This window comes from Mustelus asterias, unplaced genomic scaffold (genome assembly GCF_964213995.1).
Source record: "Mustelus asterias unplaced genomic scaffold, sMusAst1.hap1.1 HAP1_SCAFFOLD_682, whole genome shotgun sequence".
Classification (NCBI taxonomy): domain Eukaryota; kingdom Metazoa; phylum Chordata; class Chondrichthyes; order Carcharhiniformes; family Triakidae; genus Mustelus; species Mustelus asterias.
The window spans coordinates 1,063-23,040 of record NW_027590631.1 but is presented as its reverse complement, the minus strand read 5'-3'; the positions used below and the strand labels follow the sequence as shown (position 1 = coordinate 23,040).

The 21,978-nt window shown below is 46.2% G+C and overlaps 1 protein-coding gene across 2 annotated transcripts in view; it reads left to right on the top strand.

Moving 5' to 3' along the window:
- Positions 1–21,184, top strand: part of LOC144487263 (X-ray repair cross-complementing protein 6-like) — a 31,473-nt gene extending 10,289 nt beyond the window's left edge. The window contains exons 1-5 of one of the 2 annotated variants that reach the window (XM_078205347.1): positions 2,015–3,218; positions 13,060–13,167; positions 15,794–15,891; positions 19,678–19,787; positions 20,873–21,184. In XM_078205347.1, the coding sequence (XP_078061473.1) occupies positions 15,822–15,891; positions 19,678–19,787; positions 20,873–21,049 (357 nt within the window). In that variant the 5' untranslated portion in view covers positions 2,015–3,218; positions 13,060–13,167; positions 15,794–15,821 and the 3' untranslated portion in view covers positions 21,050–21,184. Of the gene's footprint in view, positions 1–2,014; positions 3,219–13,059; positions 13,168–15,793; positions 15,892–19,677; positions 19,788–20,872 lie in introns of those variants that run through there. The other variant, XM_078205346.1, reaches the window with a different exon arrangement.
- The last annotated feature ends 794 nt before the right edge of the window (positions 21,185–21,978 follow it).

The window sequence follows — 21,978 nt, the reverse complement described above, 5'->3', positions numbered from 1 at the left end:
ATCAAGTCTAGTATGGCCCCCTTCCTGGTTGGATTGTCAACATACTGTATCAAAAAACCCTCCGAGACACAACTAACAAGTTGCCCTCCATCCGAGCCCCTGTCTGTAAGGGAGTCCCAGTCAATGTGGGGGAAAGTTAAAGTTGCCCACCACAACGACCCTGCTTTTTTCACACCTTTCTAGTATCTGACTACACAACTGCTCCTCTGTCTCCTACGGGCTGATGGGAGGTCTACAGTACATTCCCAACATTGTGATTTCACCCTTCCTATTTCTGAGCTCCACCCATAATGCCTCACTAGAAGATCCCTCCAATGTGTCCTCCCTCAACACAGCTGTGATGTGCTGCCTGATCAGCAATGCGACTCCCCCGTGCCCCCTCCCCCCCACAACGCTCCTTCTGTTTCCCCCTCTGTCCCATCTAAAACAATGATATCCCGGAATGTTAAGCTGCCAGTCCTGTCCCTCCTTTAACCAGGTCCCCGTAATTGCAATAACATCATAATTCCATGCAGTAATCCAGGCTCTCTGTTCATCTGTCTTACCTGTTATACTTCTTGCATTGAAGCAAATGCACTCCAAACCTCCAGTCTCGCTGAGCCCCTCTGCCTGCTCTTACTCTGCGATACGTTTATCTCAGTCTCACTTTTTTCCCCAGTCCCTACACTTACTGGCTTGCTGTTCCGGTTCCCACCCCTCTGCCGCACCAGTTTAAATCCTCCCGAACAGCACCAACAAACTTCCCACCCAGGATATTGGTGCCCCTCCAGTTCAGGTGGAACCCGTCCTTCTTGTACAGATCCCACCTTCCCCAGAAGAGATCCCAATGATTCATGTATCTAAAGCCCTCCCTCCTACACCAGCTCTTTAACCATGTGTTCAATTGTACTGTCTCTCTGTTCCAAGCCTCACTGGTAGCATGTAGCGTGAACCCTTTATTGTATATATGTACCTGGTTCTTGTAGTTAATCAATACATACAGTTAACCTACTTAAGATGATGAAGGCTTTATTAAGACCTACCGAGCAGTATCCAACACCCGACAGAAGAGGGGTCAATAACCAGGAGGCATAGCTTTAATGTAAGGGGTGGGAGATTTATAGGGGATTTGAGGAAAAACCTTTTCACTCAGATGGTGGTGGGAAACTGGAACTCACTGCCTGAAAGGGTGGTAGAGGTGGGAACCCTCACAATATTTAAGAAGCATTTAGATCGGCACTTGAAATGCCATAGCACACATGGTTACGGACCAAGTGCTGGAAAATGTGTTGAGACCATAAGACGTGGGAGCAGTAGTAGACCATTCAGCCCACCGAATATGCGCCCCCATTCAATGAGATCATGGCTGCTCTGATATAAAGCTCAACTCCACTTTCCCACCTTGTCCCAAGAACAAAGAAAAGTACAGCACAGGAACAGGCCCTTTGGCCCTCCAAGTTGTGCCAATCATGTCATAACTAAACTAAAACAAACCTGCCCTTACTCAGTCCGTATCCCTCTATTCCCTTCCTATTCATGTACCCATCCAAATGCCTCTTAAATATTGCTAATGTGCCTGCTTCCACCACCTCCTCTGGCAGCGCGTTCCAGACACCCACCACTCACTGCGTGAAAAACTTCCCCCCCCCCGCATCTCCCTTAAACTTTCCCCCTCTCACCTTGAACATGTGCCTCCTTGTAATTGACACTTCCACCCTTGGAGAAATCCTCTGACTATCCACCCTGTCTATGCCTCTCATCATTTTGTAGACTTCGATCAGGCCACCCCTCAGCCTCCATCTTTCTAGTGAAAACATTCCAAGTTTATTCAACCTCTCCTCATGGCCAACACCTTCGAGACCAGGTAACATCCTGGTGAACCTTTGCACTCTCTCCAAAGATTCCATGTCTTTCTGGTAGTGTGGCAACGTGAACTGCACGCGATCCACCATAACTCTTGATTCCCTTACTGATTAAAAATCTGTCTATCTCAGCCTTGGCTAGGTGCTGGATGGCCAGTGCAGACATGATGGGCTGAAGGGCCTCTTTCTGTGCTGTAAAACTCTATAATTCTACAATAACAAGATTCTGTAGTAGTTTCTCCACATCTACCCTATCACTGATCTGATCGCCTCTCACTGTCCTGTTTTCCAGGGAAGAGCTTGCTAAATCGTTCCTGAGAGTTGGATCCTCTCAGTCCCACTAGCACTCTTGTTAATCTTTTCTGTAATTTTCCTGCTCCTTTTTATAAGAAAGGGACCAGAAATGTACACACAACTGCCAAGCATAGTTGAATCAGAGTTCCGTGGTAAGTTCCACATTATCTCCTTGCTTTGGTATTGAGGTGGTCAGCCTTGGCTCAGTGTGGTCCTCTCATCTCTGAGACAGAGGGTTGTGAGTTCCAGTCCTACTGCAGGGATCTGAGTTATTACATAACCCGAACTTACCTTAATGTTGAGCTTGGAAGTCTGGAACCTCAACTCCTGACAGACCTTGGAATTTCGGCACGTGAGCAGACCTGGGAGTGGGCTTCCCGCACTCAGTTCAGCATAAGTTGTCCCGGCCCACGACAGGCCCAAACTGACTACACATAAAGAGAAAGAATATAAATGGCATGAGAATCCGGGTGCGGATTGCCAGAACCAAACAGTGTCCCAGACAGGGGGGAGAGCACAGAGAGAGGTCCCACAAGGAAGTCCCAAGTAAGAGACCTCAGACAGGGGCAGTTAAGTTCAGTTAAAAGAGAAACAGGTTCCAAGTTATAGAAAGGGCTGTGAGGAGCAGGCTTTAGGTCTGGAGGGCTCAGAAGAACCCTTGGGCCATTGGGGCAAAGCTGTTCTGCTTGGTGTGGCCGAAGGTCTGAAATTCTGCCTGTAGTTTGGTGTTTGAGAGTATACTCGGGGATTCCAGGGGAACGGGATCTTGGAAGGTGAGACTGAAACCCAATAAGATGGGCTACCATTGATGCTGCCTGAGGGTTCAAGAGAAGCCCTGAAGATCCAAGAAGACAGCCAAATGTTGGTGACTGTGCTGTGGGCCGTTGGGACAAAGGTACCACTTTTGAATAGTTATGTTCTGCTCAGCATGGCCGAAGAACTGAAATCATGCTGTTGAGTAGCTGTTTGAGTGTACTTGGGAATCCAGGGGCACGTGATCTCAGGAGACGAGATTAAAATCCTGCGAGGTGGGGCGTCATTGAAGCCGTCTGAGTTGGAGCGAGTTTTTGAGATAATTCCAAGGTAAGATCTTCTAAGATGAAAATTGGAAACTTTTGTGAGTGAGAGAGTTACAGTGAGATTGGTTGACTCACAGTGTTACTGATGTCTGGGTGTGATGTTGAGAAATCGTGGACTCTGTTTTGGTCACGCCTGTCATTATGCAATACTCCATAACCCTTGATTCCCTTACTGGTTAAAAATCTGTCTATCTCAGCCTTGGCTAGGTGCTGGATGGCCGTTGCAGATATGATGGGCTGGAGGGCCTCTTTCTGTGCTGTAAAACTCTATGATTCTACAATAACAAGAAGATTGTGTCGTTGGCATGTCTGACCACAATTTGCCTGTTAATTTAAATATACCTCTTGAAACCTGAATGCTAACGTTTAGGATACATGTTGTAAATAGTTTTATCTTTCTGATCTTGCATAGTAAAGTTAATTTCTCTTTCTTCAAACTCTGTGGAATTTTGTGACTTTATTCAGTGAACAAGTGTCTCAAATCTCAAGCTTTGTCTATGTTAAATAAAATGTCATTGGTCACTAACCGGATCTCGCCAACACTTGGAGCTCTGGCCAATGATCATAACAAAGTAGATGATTCAAACTGATGTTGCCAGTGCAGTACTGAGGGAGTGCTGCAGTACTGTCCTTTGGGATGAGATGTTTTCCCTCTCAGGTGGATGTAAGAGATCCCATGGCACTGTTTTGAAGAAGGTGTACAAGATTATGAGAGGTGTGGACAGGGTGGATCGGAAGCAGCTGTTACCCTTAGTTGAAGGGTCAGTAATGAGGGGGCATAATTTTAAGGTGATTTAGAGGGGATTTGAGGAAAAGATTTTTCACCCAGAGGGTGGTGGGAGTCTGGAATGCGCTATCTGGGAGGGTAGTAGAGGCGGGAAACCTCACAACCTTTAAAAAGTATGTGGATGAGCACTTGAAATGTCAGAACATTCAAGGCCATGGGCCAAGTGCTGGAAAGTGGGATTAGTGTAGATTTAGTGTAGTTTTGTTGGTACAGGCTCAATGGGCTGAAGGACCTCTTCTGTACTGTATGACTCGATGACTCTAAGAACCAGGAGGGTTCCCCTGGACAATATTTATCTCCTAACAGTTGCGAAGTTGGGTTGAGTAATTGTAGATTGGGAAGTAGGAAGTTAAAATTTTGGTGTTTGGAAAACCGTAAAATGCTATGGGGGAGGGAGGGGGGGGGGAGGGGGGAGGAGAGGGGGGGGGGAAGCATTGCATAGTCCCGGTAAAAGGTGGTGCTTTTTCCGTGCTTAGAGATTAAAAGTGCAAGTACACAGAGAGCCCAAACTGAAACATTTGTATTGAAAGGCCGAGCAGCAGTTTTTCCAAAACAACAGGCTTTTGAATTTAGCCAATTTGAATCAAGCACTTAGATACCAAGAACCTATTAAATTTAAGTCTGATGGTTTTGACAATCTAGGACCAATCCTATTGTGGAAAATACTGATATGCCATCAGGGGTATAAATGAAGGGGCAGTGGAACAAAGAGAGAGAGAGAGCAACTGCCGCCTTCTAGAGTTAACAGCTCTTAGTTCAGCTCTCCATTCTAGAGAGAGAGAGAGCGAATTGCTGGCTCTCATAGCTTCACCTATGTCTTAAGAGAAAGCACTATCGAAATAGCAAAGATACGAAAGAAGAAAGAGGTTCCAGACAGAAGATTCAACAGAGAAGGCCCAGAACATTCCAGAAGATGCCAAACGTGATTGTAATTTTGAGAGTGACTAAATTCTATTTTGTTAAGGAGTGGAAATTGTATTTATCTGAACAGCATTCCATTAGAATCGTGTTTTATCCGGTTCGTTACTAGTTTAGTTAATTTGTTCACTGTTAGTTAGATAAATTAATTGTTACGTGTTGATTTTAGAGTGAGTGTCAGGGATTTATTTTGTATTTAACCACTAGGAGTTGCCGAAGAGCGGGTCACACCACTTCACACACACTTTTTACAGATTATAAGGTGAGGTATTCCTCTTTGAGTGGTTAGGTGTTAGTTCTCAGAGGGGGGCATCAACCTCTGCTTTATAACAGATTGGGGGCTCGGGTTCGGGCTATGACTAGTCCTCGATCTTTACTTGTTGTCGCTTAAATCAAAAGTGGGGAAATGGTTCTTAAAATTGCTAAAGAGATTCTGGGGGTCGAAGATGCTTCCCAAATTTGCCAAGGAAGCTTAGAAAGACAGAAAAAGACGACACTTGTAGAATTAGCAAACAGGCTAAAAGTGGGTTTAACCAGGGATAATAAGAAAGCTGAAATTGTAACGGAGTTATCCAATCATTTAGGCATATCAGAGAAACAGTCAAGTGCAGTGGAGTTAGAAAAAAAATAAATTGCAAATGAGACAATTGGAGCTAGAAAGTGAACTGAAAAGGCTGGAGTCAGAGAAAGAAGAAAGAGAAAGATTGTTCGAGTTGGAAAAGATGACGTTGGAACTTGAAGCAAAAAGACTTCAAATGACTGAAGTAAAAGTGCAAGATAGAAGTGATGATGGGCAAACTCATCGTGGCCAACCGCCTGGTGGGGATACATACAAATATGTCCAAACATTAGCAAAATTTGATGAAAAAGATGCAGAAGTCTTTTTCATTTCCTTTGAGAAATTGGCGACACAGATGAAATGGCCAGAAGAGGTGTGGGTAACGTTAATTCAGACCAAAGTTGGTAAGCAGGGCTACTGAGGTGTTTGCAGCGCTGTCAGAGGAGGTGTCAGGAAAATATGAAGAAGTAAAGAAGGTTGTTTTGAGTGCCTATGAATTAGTATCGAGACAACGGTTCAGAAATGTAAGAAAGGAACCAGGTCAGACTTATATCGAGTTTGAAAGAATTAAACAGAGCAACTTCAATAGATGGGTGGGAGCATTAAAGATAGAAAAGATATATGAGGTTATTAGAGATATTATTCTGCTGGAGGGGTTTAGAAACTCATTTCCAGAAGTGATAAGAACACATGTTGAGGAACAGAAAGTTAAAACAGTGAGAAGAGCTGCAGAGATGGCAGATGAATACACATTACTGCATAAATTGACATCTAGCTTCCAACAGCAATTTCATTCCATGAGGGATAGAAATTGGGAAAGAGGGAGATCCTTCAATGAAAAACAAAAATGTAGATCACATTGGGAACAGTTTACCACCTGTGATAAAAGAAACCCAAGAAGGTGGAAAAGAGGTGAAAGACCTCGGGTGTTTTCACTGTAATAAGGTCGGACACACTAAGTCACAGTGCTGATGGCTTAAGAAAGGCACTGGGAAAAAGGATGTGGTAAAAGAGGCTCAACCAGTGGGATTAGCTAAGGCAGTGAGGGAAATTCCAGAGAGGTCGAGGAGCTAAAGGAGAGTGCACAGCCTCGGCACAGGCTGGATAGTAAGATAGCGTCTGATCTTTTCAAAGACTTTACCTGTGTGGGTAAGATTTACTCAGGTAGAACAGGAGGAGTAGGTAAAGAAGTTAAAATATTGAGAGATATGGGAGCTAGTCTGTCTCCAATAGTAAGAGGTGAAAATATTTGCACTCCTGAAATATTGCCCGAGAGAGTGGTAATCTGTGGAATAAATGGAGAGAGGAGTATGTCCCCTGTGTAAGATAAGGCTAGAAAGTCCAATCAAGACTGGGTAAGTGATAGTGGGAGTGATGGAAAACTTGGCTATTCCAGGAATACAGGTTATCCTTGGAAATGATATCGCTGGTTCACAGGAGGAACTGATGCTCATTGTAGTGGAAAAGCCAAAAGAAAACCAGGGAACTGAGGAGTTAAAAGAAAAATACCCTGGAATTTTTCCAGATCGTGTGGTGACAAGATCCCACAGCCATTAGTTAAAACAGGAGTGGGAGAACAAAAGAGAAAGATGAAGGAATTGAGGTCCAGCTAGCTGACACTCTGATGAGATGGTAAAGGAAAGACCTAAGCAGGTAGAGGATCAAGCAGAGGTGTCTAGCTCTAAAAGATTAATGGAGTTATAACAAAAAAATGAGGTGATAAAGGATTTATATCATAAAGCCGACTCGGAAAAGGAATCAGAGTGTATTCCAGAATGCTATTACCTTAATAGTAAAATCTTAAGGTGAAAATAGAGACCTTGGCAAGTTAGTGCAGATGAGAAATAGGCAGAAGTTCATCAGACTGTGTTGCTGGTAGAATACAGACAGGAAGTATTGTGGGTAGCACAAGAGTTACCTGTAGGAGGTCATCTAGGGGTGAAGAAGATTCAGGCTAAGATACAGAAGCATTTCTATTGGCCTGGACTACATAAAGATGTGATTGAATCTTGTCGCACCTGTCATATGTATCAGATGGTAGGAAAGCCACAGGCAGTGATAAAACCAGCACCTTTGATGCCACTTCTCGCATTTGAAGAACCTTTTACACGGGTTATCATTGATTGTGTAGGTCCCCTCTCTAAAACCAGAAGTGGGAACCAGTATTTTTTTAACCATAATGAAAGTGTCTACCAGGTTTCCAGACGCAATTCCATTATGGAATGTCAAGGCAAAAAAGGTTGTGGGGGATTTGCTTGCTTTCTTTACCCGTTATGGATTTCCCAGGGAGATTCAGTCAAACGAAGGGTCCAATTTTACTGCTAAATTATTTAAGAGAGGCAAGGACTGATTAGGGACAGTCAGCATGGCTTTGTGAGTGGAAAATCATGTCTCACAGATTTGATTGAGTGTTTTTGAAGGGGTAACCAAGAAGGTAGATGAGGGCAGTGCAGTTGATGTTGTCTACATGGACTTTAGCAAGGCCTTTGACAAGGTATCGCACGGTAGGTTGTTGCATAAAGTTAAATCTCACAGGATCCGGGGTGAGGTAGCTAAATGGATACAACATTGGCTTGATGACAGAAGCCAACGGGTGGTTGTAGAGGTTGTGGTTGTTTTTCAAACTGGAGACCTGTGGCCAGCGGTGTGCCTCAGGGATCAGTGCTGGGTCCACTGTTATTTGTCATTTATATTAATGGTTTGGATGAGAATATAGGAGGCATGGTTAGTAAGTTTGCAGATGACACCAAGATTGGTGGCATAGTGGACAGTGAAGAAGGTAATCTCGGATTGCAATGGAATCTTGATCAATTGGGCCAATGGGCTGACGAATGGCAGATGGAGTTTAATTTTGATAAATGCGAGGTAATGCATTTTGGTTGATCGAACCAGGGCAGGACTTACTCAGTTAATGGTAGGGCGTTGGGGAGAGTTACAGAACAAAGATCTACGTCCTTGAAAGTGGAGTCACAGGTGGACAGAGTGGTGAAGAAGGCATTCAGCATGCTTGGTTTCATTGGTCAGAACATTGAATATAGGAGTTGGGATGTCTTGTTGAAGTTGTACAAGACATTTGTAAGGCCACACTTGGAATACTGTGTACAGTTCTGGTCACCCTATTATAGAAAGGATATTATTAGACTAGAAAGAGTGCAGGAGAGATTTACTAGGATGCTACCGGGACTTGATGGTTTGAGTTATAAGGAGAGGCTGGATAGACTGGGACTTTTTTCTCTGGAGCGTAGAAGGCTGAGGGATGATCTTATAGCGGTCTATAAAATAATGAGGGGCATAGATCAGCTAGATAGTGTGGTAAACCACTGTTATCTGTGGTGGTTAACCACTGTTAGTATTTATTATTACCTGCGTATGTGGCACATCCCTGTTGGTTCCGCCCAAGACTCCTCCCCCTGGTCCGGGTATAAAGGCGGTGGCTCCTCCCCCTAGCCTTCAGTACAGACCAGATCACCAACAGGGATGGCTCCAAGTTCTTGCTAATAAAAGCCTATTTGACTTGCTCACAACTAGTCTTGACTCGATTGATAGTGCATCAGAAAGTCAGTATCTTTTCCCAAAGATAGGGGAGTCTAAAACTAGAGGGAATAGGTCTAAGGGGAGAGATACATAAGGGTCCAGAGGGGCAATTTTTTCACACAGAAGGTGGTGAGTGTCTGGAACAAGTTGCCAGAGGTAGTAATAGAGGCGGGTACAATTTTGTCTTTTAAAAAGCATTTAGTAAGCTACATGGGTAAGATGGGTATAGAGGGATATGGGCCAAACATGGGCAATTGGGATTAGCTTAGGGGTTTAAAATAGCATGAATTCAAAAACTCTGCTTCCACCACCATTTCAAGAGAGACTTCCAAAGACACTGAACCCCCAGAGAGAAAATGTTTCACCTTATCTCCATTTTAAACGGGTGACCACTTACTTTTTAACAGTGAGTCTCTAGTTCTACGTTCTCCCACAAGAGGAAACATCCTCTCCACATCCACCCTGTCAACACCCCCTCAGGATCTTATCTGTTTCAATCAAGTCGCCTCTTATTCTTCGAAACTCCAGCGGATACAAGGTTCACCTCTCCAAACCTTGCTCAAAACACCACCCACCCATTCCTGGTATGAGTCCAGTAAACATTCTCCGAACTGTTTCCAATGCATTTACACCCTTCCTGAAATAAATAAACAAGAGGAAACATTCTCCCACTATCAAAAACTTTTCATAATTTTAAAGATCCTATTAGTGATGGTATGGATCATCGCTTATCCCGCCACCAGCGTCACAGATTGTTGGTTCGCTTATCTCATTGCCATTTATGGGAGCTTGCTGTGCACATGACACGTTCCTCCCTGTTTCAGAACAGTGAGCATGCCTTCCCTGGCTGTGAGGTTGGTAGGGACGGCCTGAGGTCCTCAGTAATCAGGAGTTATGTTGAGCCGAGAGTGAGACTGCGGGTGGCAATGCAACTGAATACCAGGAGATGGCAGAGGCGGACAAGGCTAGTTTGAGGATGGAATTGCAAGGCCAGGAGCTGGGGGGAGACACAATCCTGACAGTAAAATGCTTCAGCGGAACTGAAGAAAGAAAGAGGACCTTTTAAGTATTAACATATTTGCTCACTTAAACAACTCTCCATTTCTGACATAATCTCTCTCTAACCCACTTTGAATCATAGAATCCCTACAGTGCAGAAGGCGGCCATTCAACCCATCGAGTCTGCACTGACAACAATCCCACCCAGGCCCTATCCCCGTAACCCCATGTATTTACCCTAGCTAATCCCCCTGACACTAAGGGGCAATTTAGCATGCTTAATCCACCTTACTCGCACATCTTTGGGCTGTGGGAGGAAACCGGAGCACCCGGAGGAAACCCATGCCGACATGGGGAGAACCTACAAACTCCACACAGACAGTGACCCAAGGCCAGAATTGAACCCAGGTCTCTGGAACTATGAGGCAGCAGTGCTAACCACTGTGCCACCGTGCCACCCATGGTACGGTGAGGTTGGGAGTGTGTTAATCTTATTTGAATGGCAGCTTCAATACAGCTTGTCTTTCATTCTCAATAAACACATGTACCATTTCCTGGAATCCTTTGCAGTGTAATTAAGAATGTGCATTTTGTTGCGTTAAATCCTGTTTCCATTTGTTCATTCTGCTCCAGATAGTTTTGAGTGCAGTTGCTAACTGTGGTGATTAACACTCAGTAAGCTTGCAATTATTGGTGCTGGGGAAATGGGAAACTTTCCCCGTTTCAAATACCCAGAGTACTGACTGGGGGGAATGGAGGGGCAATCTCACTCACTCGATTTGGGGGTGCTTCAGGGGGCTCACACTCTTAACTCCATTTCGGTCGGCTGTGGTTTCAGTCCCACTCCAGAGGCTTGGGTGCAAAAGGCGAGATTGGAGCTGCTGCATCTTGGACGAGACAGTAAAGGGAGGCCATGTATCTGCCCTCTCAGGTGGCATTCTCTTTGGAAGAGTCATCCGGGGAACTTCTAGCCAAGCCCTGAACCAACATCGCAAAAACCTGGTCATCTGCTGGCTGTTTTGTGGGATCTTGCCATGCCCAAATGAGTGACTGTCTTCCTTACATGATAATAGTGGCGACACTTCAAAAGTACGTTGCTGATGGTGGGTGTCCTGATGTTATGAAAGGTGTTGTGTAAAGAGACACCTGACAGTGTTATTCCAACCCTGTCTTGGGTCAGGGAGAAGCGAGGTGAGGATGTTCTAAAGATATTGATGACCCACCATTCTTCCCCACTGAGATATTCAATCGGGTGGCACAGTGGTTAGCACTGCTGCCTCACAGTGCCAGGGACCCGAGTTCGATTCTCGGCTTGGGTGACTGTCTGTGTGGAGTCTGCATGTTCTCCCCGTGTCTGCGTGGGTTTCCTCTGGATGCTCTGGTTTTCTCCCACATCTGAAAGATGTGCTGCTTCGGTGCATTGGCCGTGCTAAATTCTCCCTCAGTGTACCCGAACGGGTGCCAGAGTGTGGCGACTCGGGGATTTTCACAGTAACTTCATTGCAGTGTTAATGTAAGCACGCTTGTGACACTAATAAATAAACATTAAACAGATTTTAGGACAACAGACCGATGCTCTTTCTCTCCTCTTAGAGGTGCTGACCTGTGCTCCGGTCACAAGTGTTGGCAACAATTGGTTCCTTGCTGAAAGTGTGGTTTTTATGAGTGAGGTCAGACAGCGGGCCCTATTTTACCATTTTGATTCTCAGTGCTGGACGGGGGGGACTTGAAACTGGGAGTGTTTCAGATCCGACTTTTAGACCCATTCTCAGGCGCCTCCATACACACTCTGCCTGCAAAAATATCAGCGATTCCGAATTGCGCTGAAGAAGTCTGTGGGTGGGGCTTAATGCGCCTGAAACCCTGCAACTCCGATCAGTGCTTCCAACTGCGCCTGCGCAGTAAAAAAAACCTGATAGAATGCCCCTCCCCACCACATCCCTCCCGAGCCGGGTAATGCCTGCCCTGGCGGTCCTAATCGTGGCCATTGCCGGGCCTTGGTAAAGGGGGAACCGGCACAAAGGCAGGCGTGGTTTGCGCTACTCGCCTGACTTTACCAAGTTTTCGCAACAGGCGAAAACGGGCGCAACGCGATGGTAGAATCGGGCCCAGCATGTATTGCCAGGCAATTTGACTGTGAGAGGTATCGCAGTCTGGCCCTGTGCATACCCAACACACACTCTCGCTGTTAGTTAGAGACTGCTGGCTGATTTTATTTACTGCTCCCTGAGCCAGAGGTTCCTGAGGGTAGATGTGTGTAACTGAGCGAGTTAGAATCGTCACGACACAGAAAGGGACCATTGAGTTAGTGCCAGCTCTCTGTCGAACAATCCAGTCAGTCCCACTCCCCCGCTCTATCCCCGTCTCCCCACAAGTTTATCTTCCCCCAAGTGCCCATCCAATTTCCTTTTGAAATCTTTCATTATATCTGATTTCACCCCGTTCCTCATTTTACTCCCTGCACACCTTGCCCGAAACCTCATCTCTGTCTCCTTCAGTCCTTGTACCCTCAGCTAACGGCAATAGCTTTTCTTTGTCCACTTGATCTAAACCTTGTACACCCTTGGCAAATCTCCTCTCAATCTCCTTCACTCCAAGGAGAACAACCCCAACTTCTCCAACCTAACCCTGTAGCTAAAATCCTCCCCATCCCTGGCACCATTCTGATAAATCTCCCTCTTCACTGTCACAAGGACCCTCACACCCTTCCTAAAGCGACCAGAACTCAGTGCAGTCTTCTAATTGGTGCTTAACCCAAGCTTTATACAGGTTCAGCATAACTTCCCTACTTTTGTCCTCAGTGCCTCTAATAATGAAGCCCAAGATGCTTTGCGAACCGCTCTCAATATGTCCAGCCACCTTGAAAGATGCACACGAACCCACAAGTGTCTCTGTCCCTGCTCACTCTCCGGATTTCTGCCATTAAGGAATATCCAAAAAATCTCTTCTTTCCAATACAACTTCTATTTGTTCCTTCCACCTTCCTCCCTGGTTCTGTACGTGCTTAAAAACAGTTCATCATCAACAACTTCTTGTTCTATTATATAGAATTACATCAAATGTACGAGATCCTGTGGCACAGTGGGTTGGTGTCCCTGCCTCTGATCCAGAAGCTCCGGGTTCGAGTCCCACCCCAGGACTTGATGTCCAAGGAAGGTGAGTTCATAATGCGGCCATTTGGTAGTAAAAGCCACTAGCTTTCGGAGCGCTGCTCCTTCGTCAGGTGAGTGGGAGATCTCCTCAGAAACAGGGCACATAAAGACTCAAACTCAATTTACAGAATAATGGTAATCTTAAAGGTACAGACATTGTGAGAGGAGAGAGCGTTAAGCACAGGTTAAAGAGATGTGTATTGTCTCCAGACAGGACAGTTAGTGAGATTTTGCAAGTCATGGGGGTTACAGGTAGTGTGACATGAACCCAAGATCCCGGTTGAGGCCGTCCGCATGTGTGTGGAACATGGCGATCACTCTCTGCTCAGCGACTCTGCGTTGTCGTGAAGACCACCTTGGAGAGCGCTTACCCGAAGATCAGAGGCTGAATGCCCGTGACCGCTGAAGTGTTCCCCAACAGGAAGAGAACACTCTTGCCTGGTGAAGTGGACCTCTTCACCGCACAGGACCTTCAACTGATGCTATACACTAGATACATCGATGACATTTTCTTCCTTTAGACTCATGGTGAACAATCACTGAAACAACTATATGATGACATCAACAAGTTCCATCCCACCATCAGACTCACCATGGACTACTCTCCAGAATCGGTTGCATTCTTGGACATACGCATCTCCATCAAGGATGGTCACCTCAGCACCTCACTGTACCGCAAGCCCACAGATAACCTCACGATGCTCCACTTCTCCAGCTTCCACCCTAAACACGTTAACGAAGCCATCCCCTATGGACAAGCCCTCCGTATACACAGGATCTGCTCAGATGAGGAGGATCGCAACAGACACCTCCAGACGCTGAAAGATGCCCTCATAAGAACAGGATATGGCGCTCGACTCATCGATCGATAGTTCCAACGCGCCACAGCGAAAAATCGCACCAACCTCCTCAGAAGACAAACACGAGACACGGCAGACAAAGTACCCTTCATCGTCCAGTACTTCCCCGGAGCGGAGAAGCTATGACATCTTCTCCAGAGCCTTCAACATGTCATTGATGAAGACAAACATCTCACCAAGGCCATCCCCACACCCCTACTTCTTGCCTTCAAACAACAGCACAACCACAAACAGACCATTGTCCGCAGCAAACTACCCAGCCTTCAGGAGAACAGTGACCACGACACCACACAACCCTGCCACAGCAACCTCTGCAAGACGTGCCGGATCATCGACATGGATGCCATCATCTCACGTGAGAGCACCATCCACCAGGTACACGGTAAATACACTTGCAACTCGACCAACGTTGTCTACCTCCATACACTGCAGGAAAGGATGCCCCGAGACATGGTACATTGGGGAGACCATGCAGACGCTACGACAACAGATGAATGAACACCGCTCGACAATCACCAGGCAAGAGTGTTCTCTTCCTGTTGGGGAACACTTCAGCAGTCACGGGCATTCGGCCTCTGATCTTCGAGTAAGCGTTCTCCAAGGCAGCCTTCACGACATGCGACAGCGCAGAGTCTCTGAGCAGAGACTGATAGCCAAGTTCCGCACACATGAGGACGGCCTCAACCAGGATCTTGGGTTCATGTCACACTATCTGTAATCCACGACTTGCCTGTGCTTGCAAAATCTCACTAACTGTCCTGTCTGGAGACAATATACATCTCTTTAACCTGTGCTTAACCCTCCCTCCACTCACATTGTCTGTATCTTTGAGACTTGATTACCTGTAAAGACTCGCATTCCAACCATTATTTTGTAAATTGAGTTTGTGTCTTTATATGCCCTGTTTGTGAACAGAACTCCCACTCACCTGATGAAGGAGCAGCGCTCCGAAAGCTAGTGGCTTTTGCTACCAAATAAACCTGTTGGACTTTAACCTGGTGTTGTGAGACTTCTTGCTGCACTCTTAAAGTGCCATATTCTCCTCTTAAAGGGACAGCTCCCTCCAGGGGAACACATTTCAATAACTGCTGCTTTAATACTAACTTATATTTCTTCTCCCATTGCTCTTCTCTGTTGTATATCATTCCAAACATTTAAAATCCAGATGTGTAATTTAAAAGAGACTTATATTGGGCACATTTCCCAACACCAAGTCTCACTTTCCACCGAGGAGGAGGCCATTCGGTCCCTCGAGTCTGTTCCATCATTCAGCTAATTCATGACTGATCTGGGTCACCTACCTTGAATCTGTTAATACCCTTTGCCTGGAGAAAATTAATCAACCACAGTGAGGCCAGCACTGGATGAGGCTGGGAGCCATATGTCTCCCTTTGGAACGCTCCACCCCACTGTGGACTGTGGATGCTCACTCGATGAGCATAGTCCAGGCAGAAATCAATAGGACTTTGGGTGCCAAAGGAGATGGGGATAATGCAGGGAGGTGGAGTTGAGGTAGATGATTAGTCATGATCTTATTGAATGGCAGGACAGGCTTGAGGGCCCGAATGGTCTACACTAGCTCCGATTGAGAGAGCTGTATGCCCTTGAAGAAGTGAAACCAATCAAGGCACTGTTTTGTTTTTAAATCTTTTTGAGTCCAAAGTGACTGAATTATTCTGCCACCTTGTCTCTGTCACTTCTCTGGGCTAATCCCATGATCCAGGAATGTCTCCTTTGGTTAATGTTGTCCCTTGTACTTCTACCTGACAGGGGAGTTGGCACTTCCTCCACAGCAGATATGGCGGATTGGCAGTCACACTTTCGGAATAAAGATGAGGAGGATCCAGAGGAGGCAGAGGAAAACGAAGGTAGGTCAAATGTGAACCCGAGGTTTACAACGGCACGGTGGCACAGTGGTTAGCACTGCTGCCTCACAGCGCCAGGGACCCGGGTTCAATTCCCGGCTTAGGTCACTGTGTAGAGTTTGCACATTCCCCCCGTGTCTGTGTAGGTTTCCTCTGGGTCCTCTGGTTTCCTCCCACAGTCCAAAGATGTGCGAGTTAGATGTATTGTCCATGCTAAATTGCACCTCAGTGTCAGGGGGGCTAGCTAGGGTAAATGCATGGGGATAGGGCCTGGTGGGATTGTGGTCAGAGCAGACTTGATAGAACATAGAACACTACAGCACAGAACAGGCCCTTCAGCCCACGATGTTGTGCCGAGCTTTATCTGAAACCAAGATCAAGCTATCCCACTCCCTATCATCCTGGTGTGCTCCATGTGCCTATCCAATAACTGTTTAAATGTTCCTAAAGTGTCTGACTCCACTATCACTGCAGGCAGTCCATTCCACACCCCAACCACTCTCTGCGTAAAGAACCTACCTCGGACATCCTTCCTATATCTCCCACCATGAACCCTATCGTTATGCCCCCTTGTAATAGCTCCATCCACCCGAGGAAATAGTCTTTGAACGTTCACTCTATCTATCCCCTTCATCATTTTATAAACCTCTATTAAGTCTCCCCTCAACCTCCTCCGCTCCAGAGAGAACAACCCTAGATCCCTCAACCTTTCCTCATAAGACCTACCCCCCAAACCAGGCAGCATCCTGGTAAATCTCCTTTGCACTCTTTCCAGCGCTTCCACATCCTTCTTATAGTGAGGTGATCAGAACTGCACACAATATTCCAAATGTGGTCTCACCAAGGTCCTGTACAGTTGCAGCATAACCCCACGGCTCTTAAACTCCAACCCCCTGTTAATAAACGCTAACACACTATAGGCCTTCTTCACAGCTCTATCCACTTGAGTGGCAACCTTCAGAGATATGTGGATATGGACCCCAAGATCTCTCTGTTCCTCCACAGTCTTCAGAACCCTACCTTTGACCTGATGGGCCAAATGGCCTCCTTCTGCACTGTAGGATTCTACGATTCTAACATGCTGTACACCTCTAGATAATAAGAACATTCGAGGCTGATGAGACGGGTTTTTGATAGGAGAGAGAAACAGGCAGGGAAGTGGAGTTAAGGCCACAATCAAATCAGCCTTGATCTCATTGAATGGTGGAGCATTCCTGTTCCTATTTATTATGTTTAAGTACAACACACTGCGCACGTTTTGATAATTCTAATCCTGACCTGAAACCATAGCCTCGCCAGTGCTTCACCCAGATGTTATATAGGGTGGCACAGTGGTTAGCACTACTGCTTCACAGCGCCAGGGATCCGTGTTTGACTCTCGGCTTGGGTGACTGTGCGGAGTCTGCACATTCTCCCCGTGTCTGTGTGGGTTTCCTCCAGGTGCTCCAGTTTCCTCCGGAAAGATGTGCTGGTTAGGTGCATTGGTCCTCTGGTTCTTGATCCTTCCACCAATGGGAACAGTTTCTCCCTCTTGACTCTGTCCAGATCCCTCGTGATTTTGAACTTTTCCAAGGAAAACAGTTCCAACTTCTCCAATCTATCCACATAACTGAAGTCCCTCATCCCTGGAACCACCTGGACCTTTTCTGAAGCCGTCATATCTTTCCTAAATTGCAATCTCCAGAATTGGACGCAATACTCCAGTTGATGCTGGACCAGTGTTTTGTAAAAATTCATTTTCACTCCCTTGCTGTTGTACTCTGTGCTGTTATTTATAAAGACCAAGATCCCATGTGCCTTTTTATCCACTTTCTCAACTTGTCCTGCCACCTTCAGTGATTTATGCACATATACACCCAGGTCTCTCTGCTCCAGCACCCACTTTAGAATTGTTTGTTTTATTTTATATTGTGTCCTATGCATTCTTCCAACCAAAATGAATCAGAAAGAGGCTATTCGGCCCATCGAGTCTGCACCGACCACAATCCCACCCAGGCCCTACCCCCACATCCCTACATATTTACCCACTACTCCCTCTAACCTACGCATCTCAGGACACTAAGGGCAATTTTTAGCATGGCCAATCAACCTAACCCGCACATCTTTGGACTATGGGAGGAAACCGGAGCACCCGGAGGAAACCCACGCAGACACGAGGAGAATGTGCAAACTCCACACAGATAGTGACCCAAGCCGGGAATCGAACCCAGGTCCCTGGAGCTGTGAAGCAGCAGTGCTAACCACTGTGCTACCGTGCCGAATCATTTTGCGTTTCTCAGCATTACATTTAATCTGATACTTGTCCATTCCATCAGCCCCGTCTTTGTCCTCTTCAAGTTTAACACTATCTCCCTGACAGTTCACAGTACTTCCAAGTCTTTCTTAATTCAATTTTTGCAAACACATTTCCAGCTTCATGACAGGTGGCACAGTGAAGGTATTCCTCCCATGTGACTCAGCCACAACTTCAGAAAGATCTGAATCCTTTCTCTCTCCACAGACACTGCCAGACCTGCTGAATTTTTCCAGCATTTTCCATTTTTATTTCAGATTTCCAGCATCCCCAGTTATTTGATTTTATTAGATGAGTAAAACGCTATCATTAAGAAACCCACCAACGCCTCTATTTTCTGAGGAGACTAAGGAAATACAACTGGAAGAATGCTTTCGATGATGCATCTGTAGGTGTTGGTGAGAGTCGTATGTCCGCAGATAGAAAGCATCCTTTCTGGTTGTATCACAGCTTGGTATGGGCTCCTGCTCTGCCCAAAACCGCAAGGAACTACAAAAGGTCGTGAAGGTAGCCCAATCCATCACACAAACCAGCCTCCCATCCATTGACTCTGTCTACACTTCCCGCTGCCTTGGCAAAGCAGCCAGCATAATTAAGGACCCCACGCACCCCGGACATTCTCTCTTCCACCTTCTCCCATCGGGAAAAAGATGCAAAAGTCTGAGATCATAGTACCAACCGACTCAAAAACAGTTTCTTAGGATCATAGAATCCTACAGTGCAGGAGGAGGCCATTTGTCCCATCGAGCCCGCACCGCCAACTATCCCACCCAGGCCCTATCCCCGTAACCCCACATATTTACCCTGCTAATCCCCCTGACACTAAGGGACAATTTAGTATAGCCAATCAACCTAACCCGCACATCATTGGACTGTGGGAGGAAACCCACGCAGACACGGGGAAAATGTGCAGACTCCACACAGACTTTCACCCAAGCCGGGAATTGAACCCGGGTCCCTGGCGCTGTGAGGCAGCAGTGCTAATCACTGTGCCACCGTGCACCCCTGCTACCATCAGACTTTTGAATGGACCTACCTCGCATTAAGTTGATATTTCTCTTCACCCGAGCTCTGACTAACACTACATTCTGCACTCTCTCCTTTCCTTCTCTATGAATGGTATATTTTGTCTATATAGCGTGCAAGAAACTATACTTTTCACTGTATACTAATCCACGTGACAATAAATCAAATCAAACCAGGGTGACACCCTCCCCCCCAACCCCTGCAGTCTTTCCGGGGCCTTCTCTGAGTGATGTCACTGCGGTTCTAGCGGTTAGAAGGTGTTGAGCCACAGCTATCGATTTTTTTTTACAAAAGAGAATGTATTACATCCACTCACAGAGATGCCCAGCTGTTACAAACACCATAAATCCCTCCTAATACAAAGAAGCGTGTAGTGGTTGGAGAATGATCACAACCTGCGATTACTCAGTTTTGTCACTGGCCGCTCTTTTCTATCAGTTAAGGTTGTGACGTGTTGATTTATGTTTCAGAGGACGTTCGATACGCAGGCAGGGACAGCTTAGTCTTCCTCATTGATGCTTCGGAGGCCATGTTTGAAATGAATGGTGAGGCCACTTCAGCATTCGACATGACTATTCAGGTAAGAGGAGACCAGTGACAGTGCTGTAGGTGACAGTCGTTAAGTATGTTCAGGGCTGAGGTAGACAGATTTTTAATCAGTCAGGGAATCGAGGGTCTTGGGGATAAGGCGGGAAAGTGGAGTTGAGGATTATCACATCAGATCAGTCATGATCTCATTGAATGGTGGAACAGACTCGATGGGCTGAATGGCCTCCTTCTGTTCCTATGCCTGATACTCTAATGGTCCTATAAAACCTGTCTCTCCCTCACATCTCTGAGAGACACACACACAGTCCCTCTTCTTGAAAACATTCAAGGCACATTTTTACCTCAAAAAAGGTTTTTGAAATTTGTCCTGATGTTTTTCAAAAATACTGTGAAGAAAATCTACCGTGCAAAAGGGACAGCACGGTGGCACAGTGGTTAGCACTGCTGCTTCACAGTGCCAGGGACCCAGGTTCGATTCCCGGCTTGGGTCACTGTCTGTGGAGTTTGCATGTTATCCCTGTGTCTGTGTGTGCTGAGTGTTTTAAGAACATAAGAACAAAAGAAATAGGAGCAGGAGTAGGCCATCTAGCCCCTCAAGCCGGCCCCGCCATTCAGTAAGATCATGGCTGATCTGATAGTGGTTTAGTTCCACTGACCCACCCACTCCCCATAACCCTTAATTCCCTTCTTGATCAGAAATCTATCTACCTGTGACTTAAACATATTTAATGAGGTAGCCTCCACTGCTTCAATGGGCAGAGATTCCCTACCCTCTGAGAGAAGAAGTTCCTCCTCAACTCTGTCCTAAACTGACTCCCCCTTATTTTGAGGCTGTGTCCTCTAGTTCTTGTTTCCTTTCTAAGTGGAAAGAATCTCTCTGCCTCTACCCTCTCTAGCCCCTTCATTATCTTATATGTCTCTATAAGATCTCCCCTCAGCCTTCTAAACTCCCAACGAGTACAGGCCCAATCGACTCAATCTCTCCTCATAAGCTAACCCCCTCATCTCCGGTATCAACCTGGTCAACCTTCTCTGTACTCCCTCCAAGGCCAATACATCCTTCCGCAAAGGTCGGTTAATAGTGCTGCTGACTGATTAGACTCTCTCTACTTGCAGTGTGTCCACAGGGTTTACACCAGTAAGATTATTAGCAGCGACCGTGACCTTCTGGCTGTCGTGTTCTTCGGGACTCAGAAGCACAAGAACTCTGTTGACTTCAAGCATGTTTATGTCCTCCACGACTTGGACACACCAGGCAAGTTTATCCCCCAGATCTGGAGCAAGTCCGTTTAAACTCGGTGTGGGGTATGTCCCTCCCTTGGGACTCTGCTCTGTGCACGTTGTGGTGTAGGTACGCAGCTGGGAGCAGTAAAGTGACAATAACCAGGCAATCTGATTCAGTGATGTTGATTGAGAAGTAACTATTGGCCGGAATACTGGGAATACACTTCAGAAGTATTGACTGTAAAGCGTTTTGGGACATCTGGGATTGGGAAAGGCCCTATATCAATGCAATTGGTGCTTTTTGGTTGCACTTTTCACATTTACCCACCGTTTTCTCATTGGATCACTGATATGAAGAGCAGGCAACAGGCATGATGGACTGAATCCTCATCATAGAATCCTACAGTGCAGAAAGAGGCCATTTGAGCCAGTACTGACAACAATCCCAGGCCCTATCCCCGCAACCCCATGTCTTTACCCTGCTAATCCCCTGACACTAAGGGTTAATTTAGCATGGCCATTCCACCTAACTGTACGTCTTTCAGACTGTGGGAGGAAACCAGAGCACCCAGAAGAAACCCACGGGGAGAATGTGCAGACTCCACGCAGACAATGACCTGAGGCCGGAATTGAACCCGGGCCCCTGGCGCAGTGAGATGGCAGTGCTATCCACTGTGCCACCCGTGGCACCATGTATGTAAAATTCGATATTTCCTTGATCCCATTTCCTTTGTACCTCTGTCCAGTTGGATTAACATCCTTTCTGCCTCAACCACAAAACTTGAAAATAAATTTCACATGTTTACAACTCACAATTCTCCAGGACTTGTCTGAACCACAGGAACGGAATGAACATTCTGCTAATAAGAATAGTCTCTATGAAATTCCAGATTAAATGCCCATTCTTGGACCTAATTGCTAATTACCGCAATCTCAGCCCGTCCAGAGCCGCTAAGCGGACGGCTCAAGTCCAGATGAGATTCTGTTTCCATGGAGCA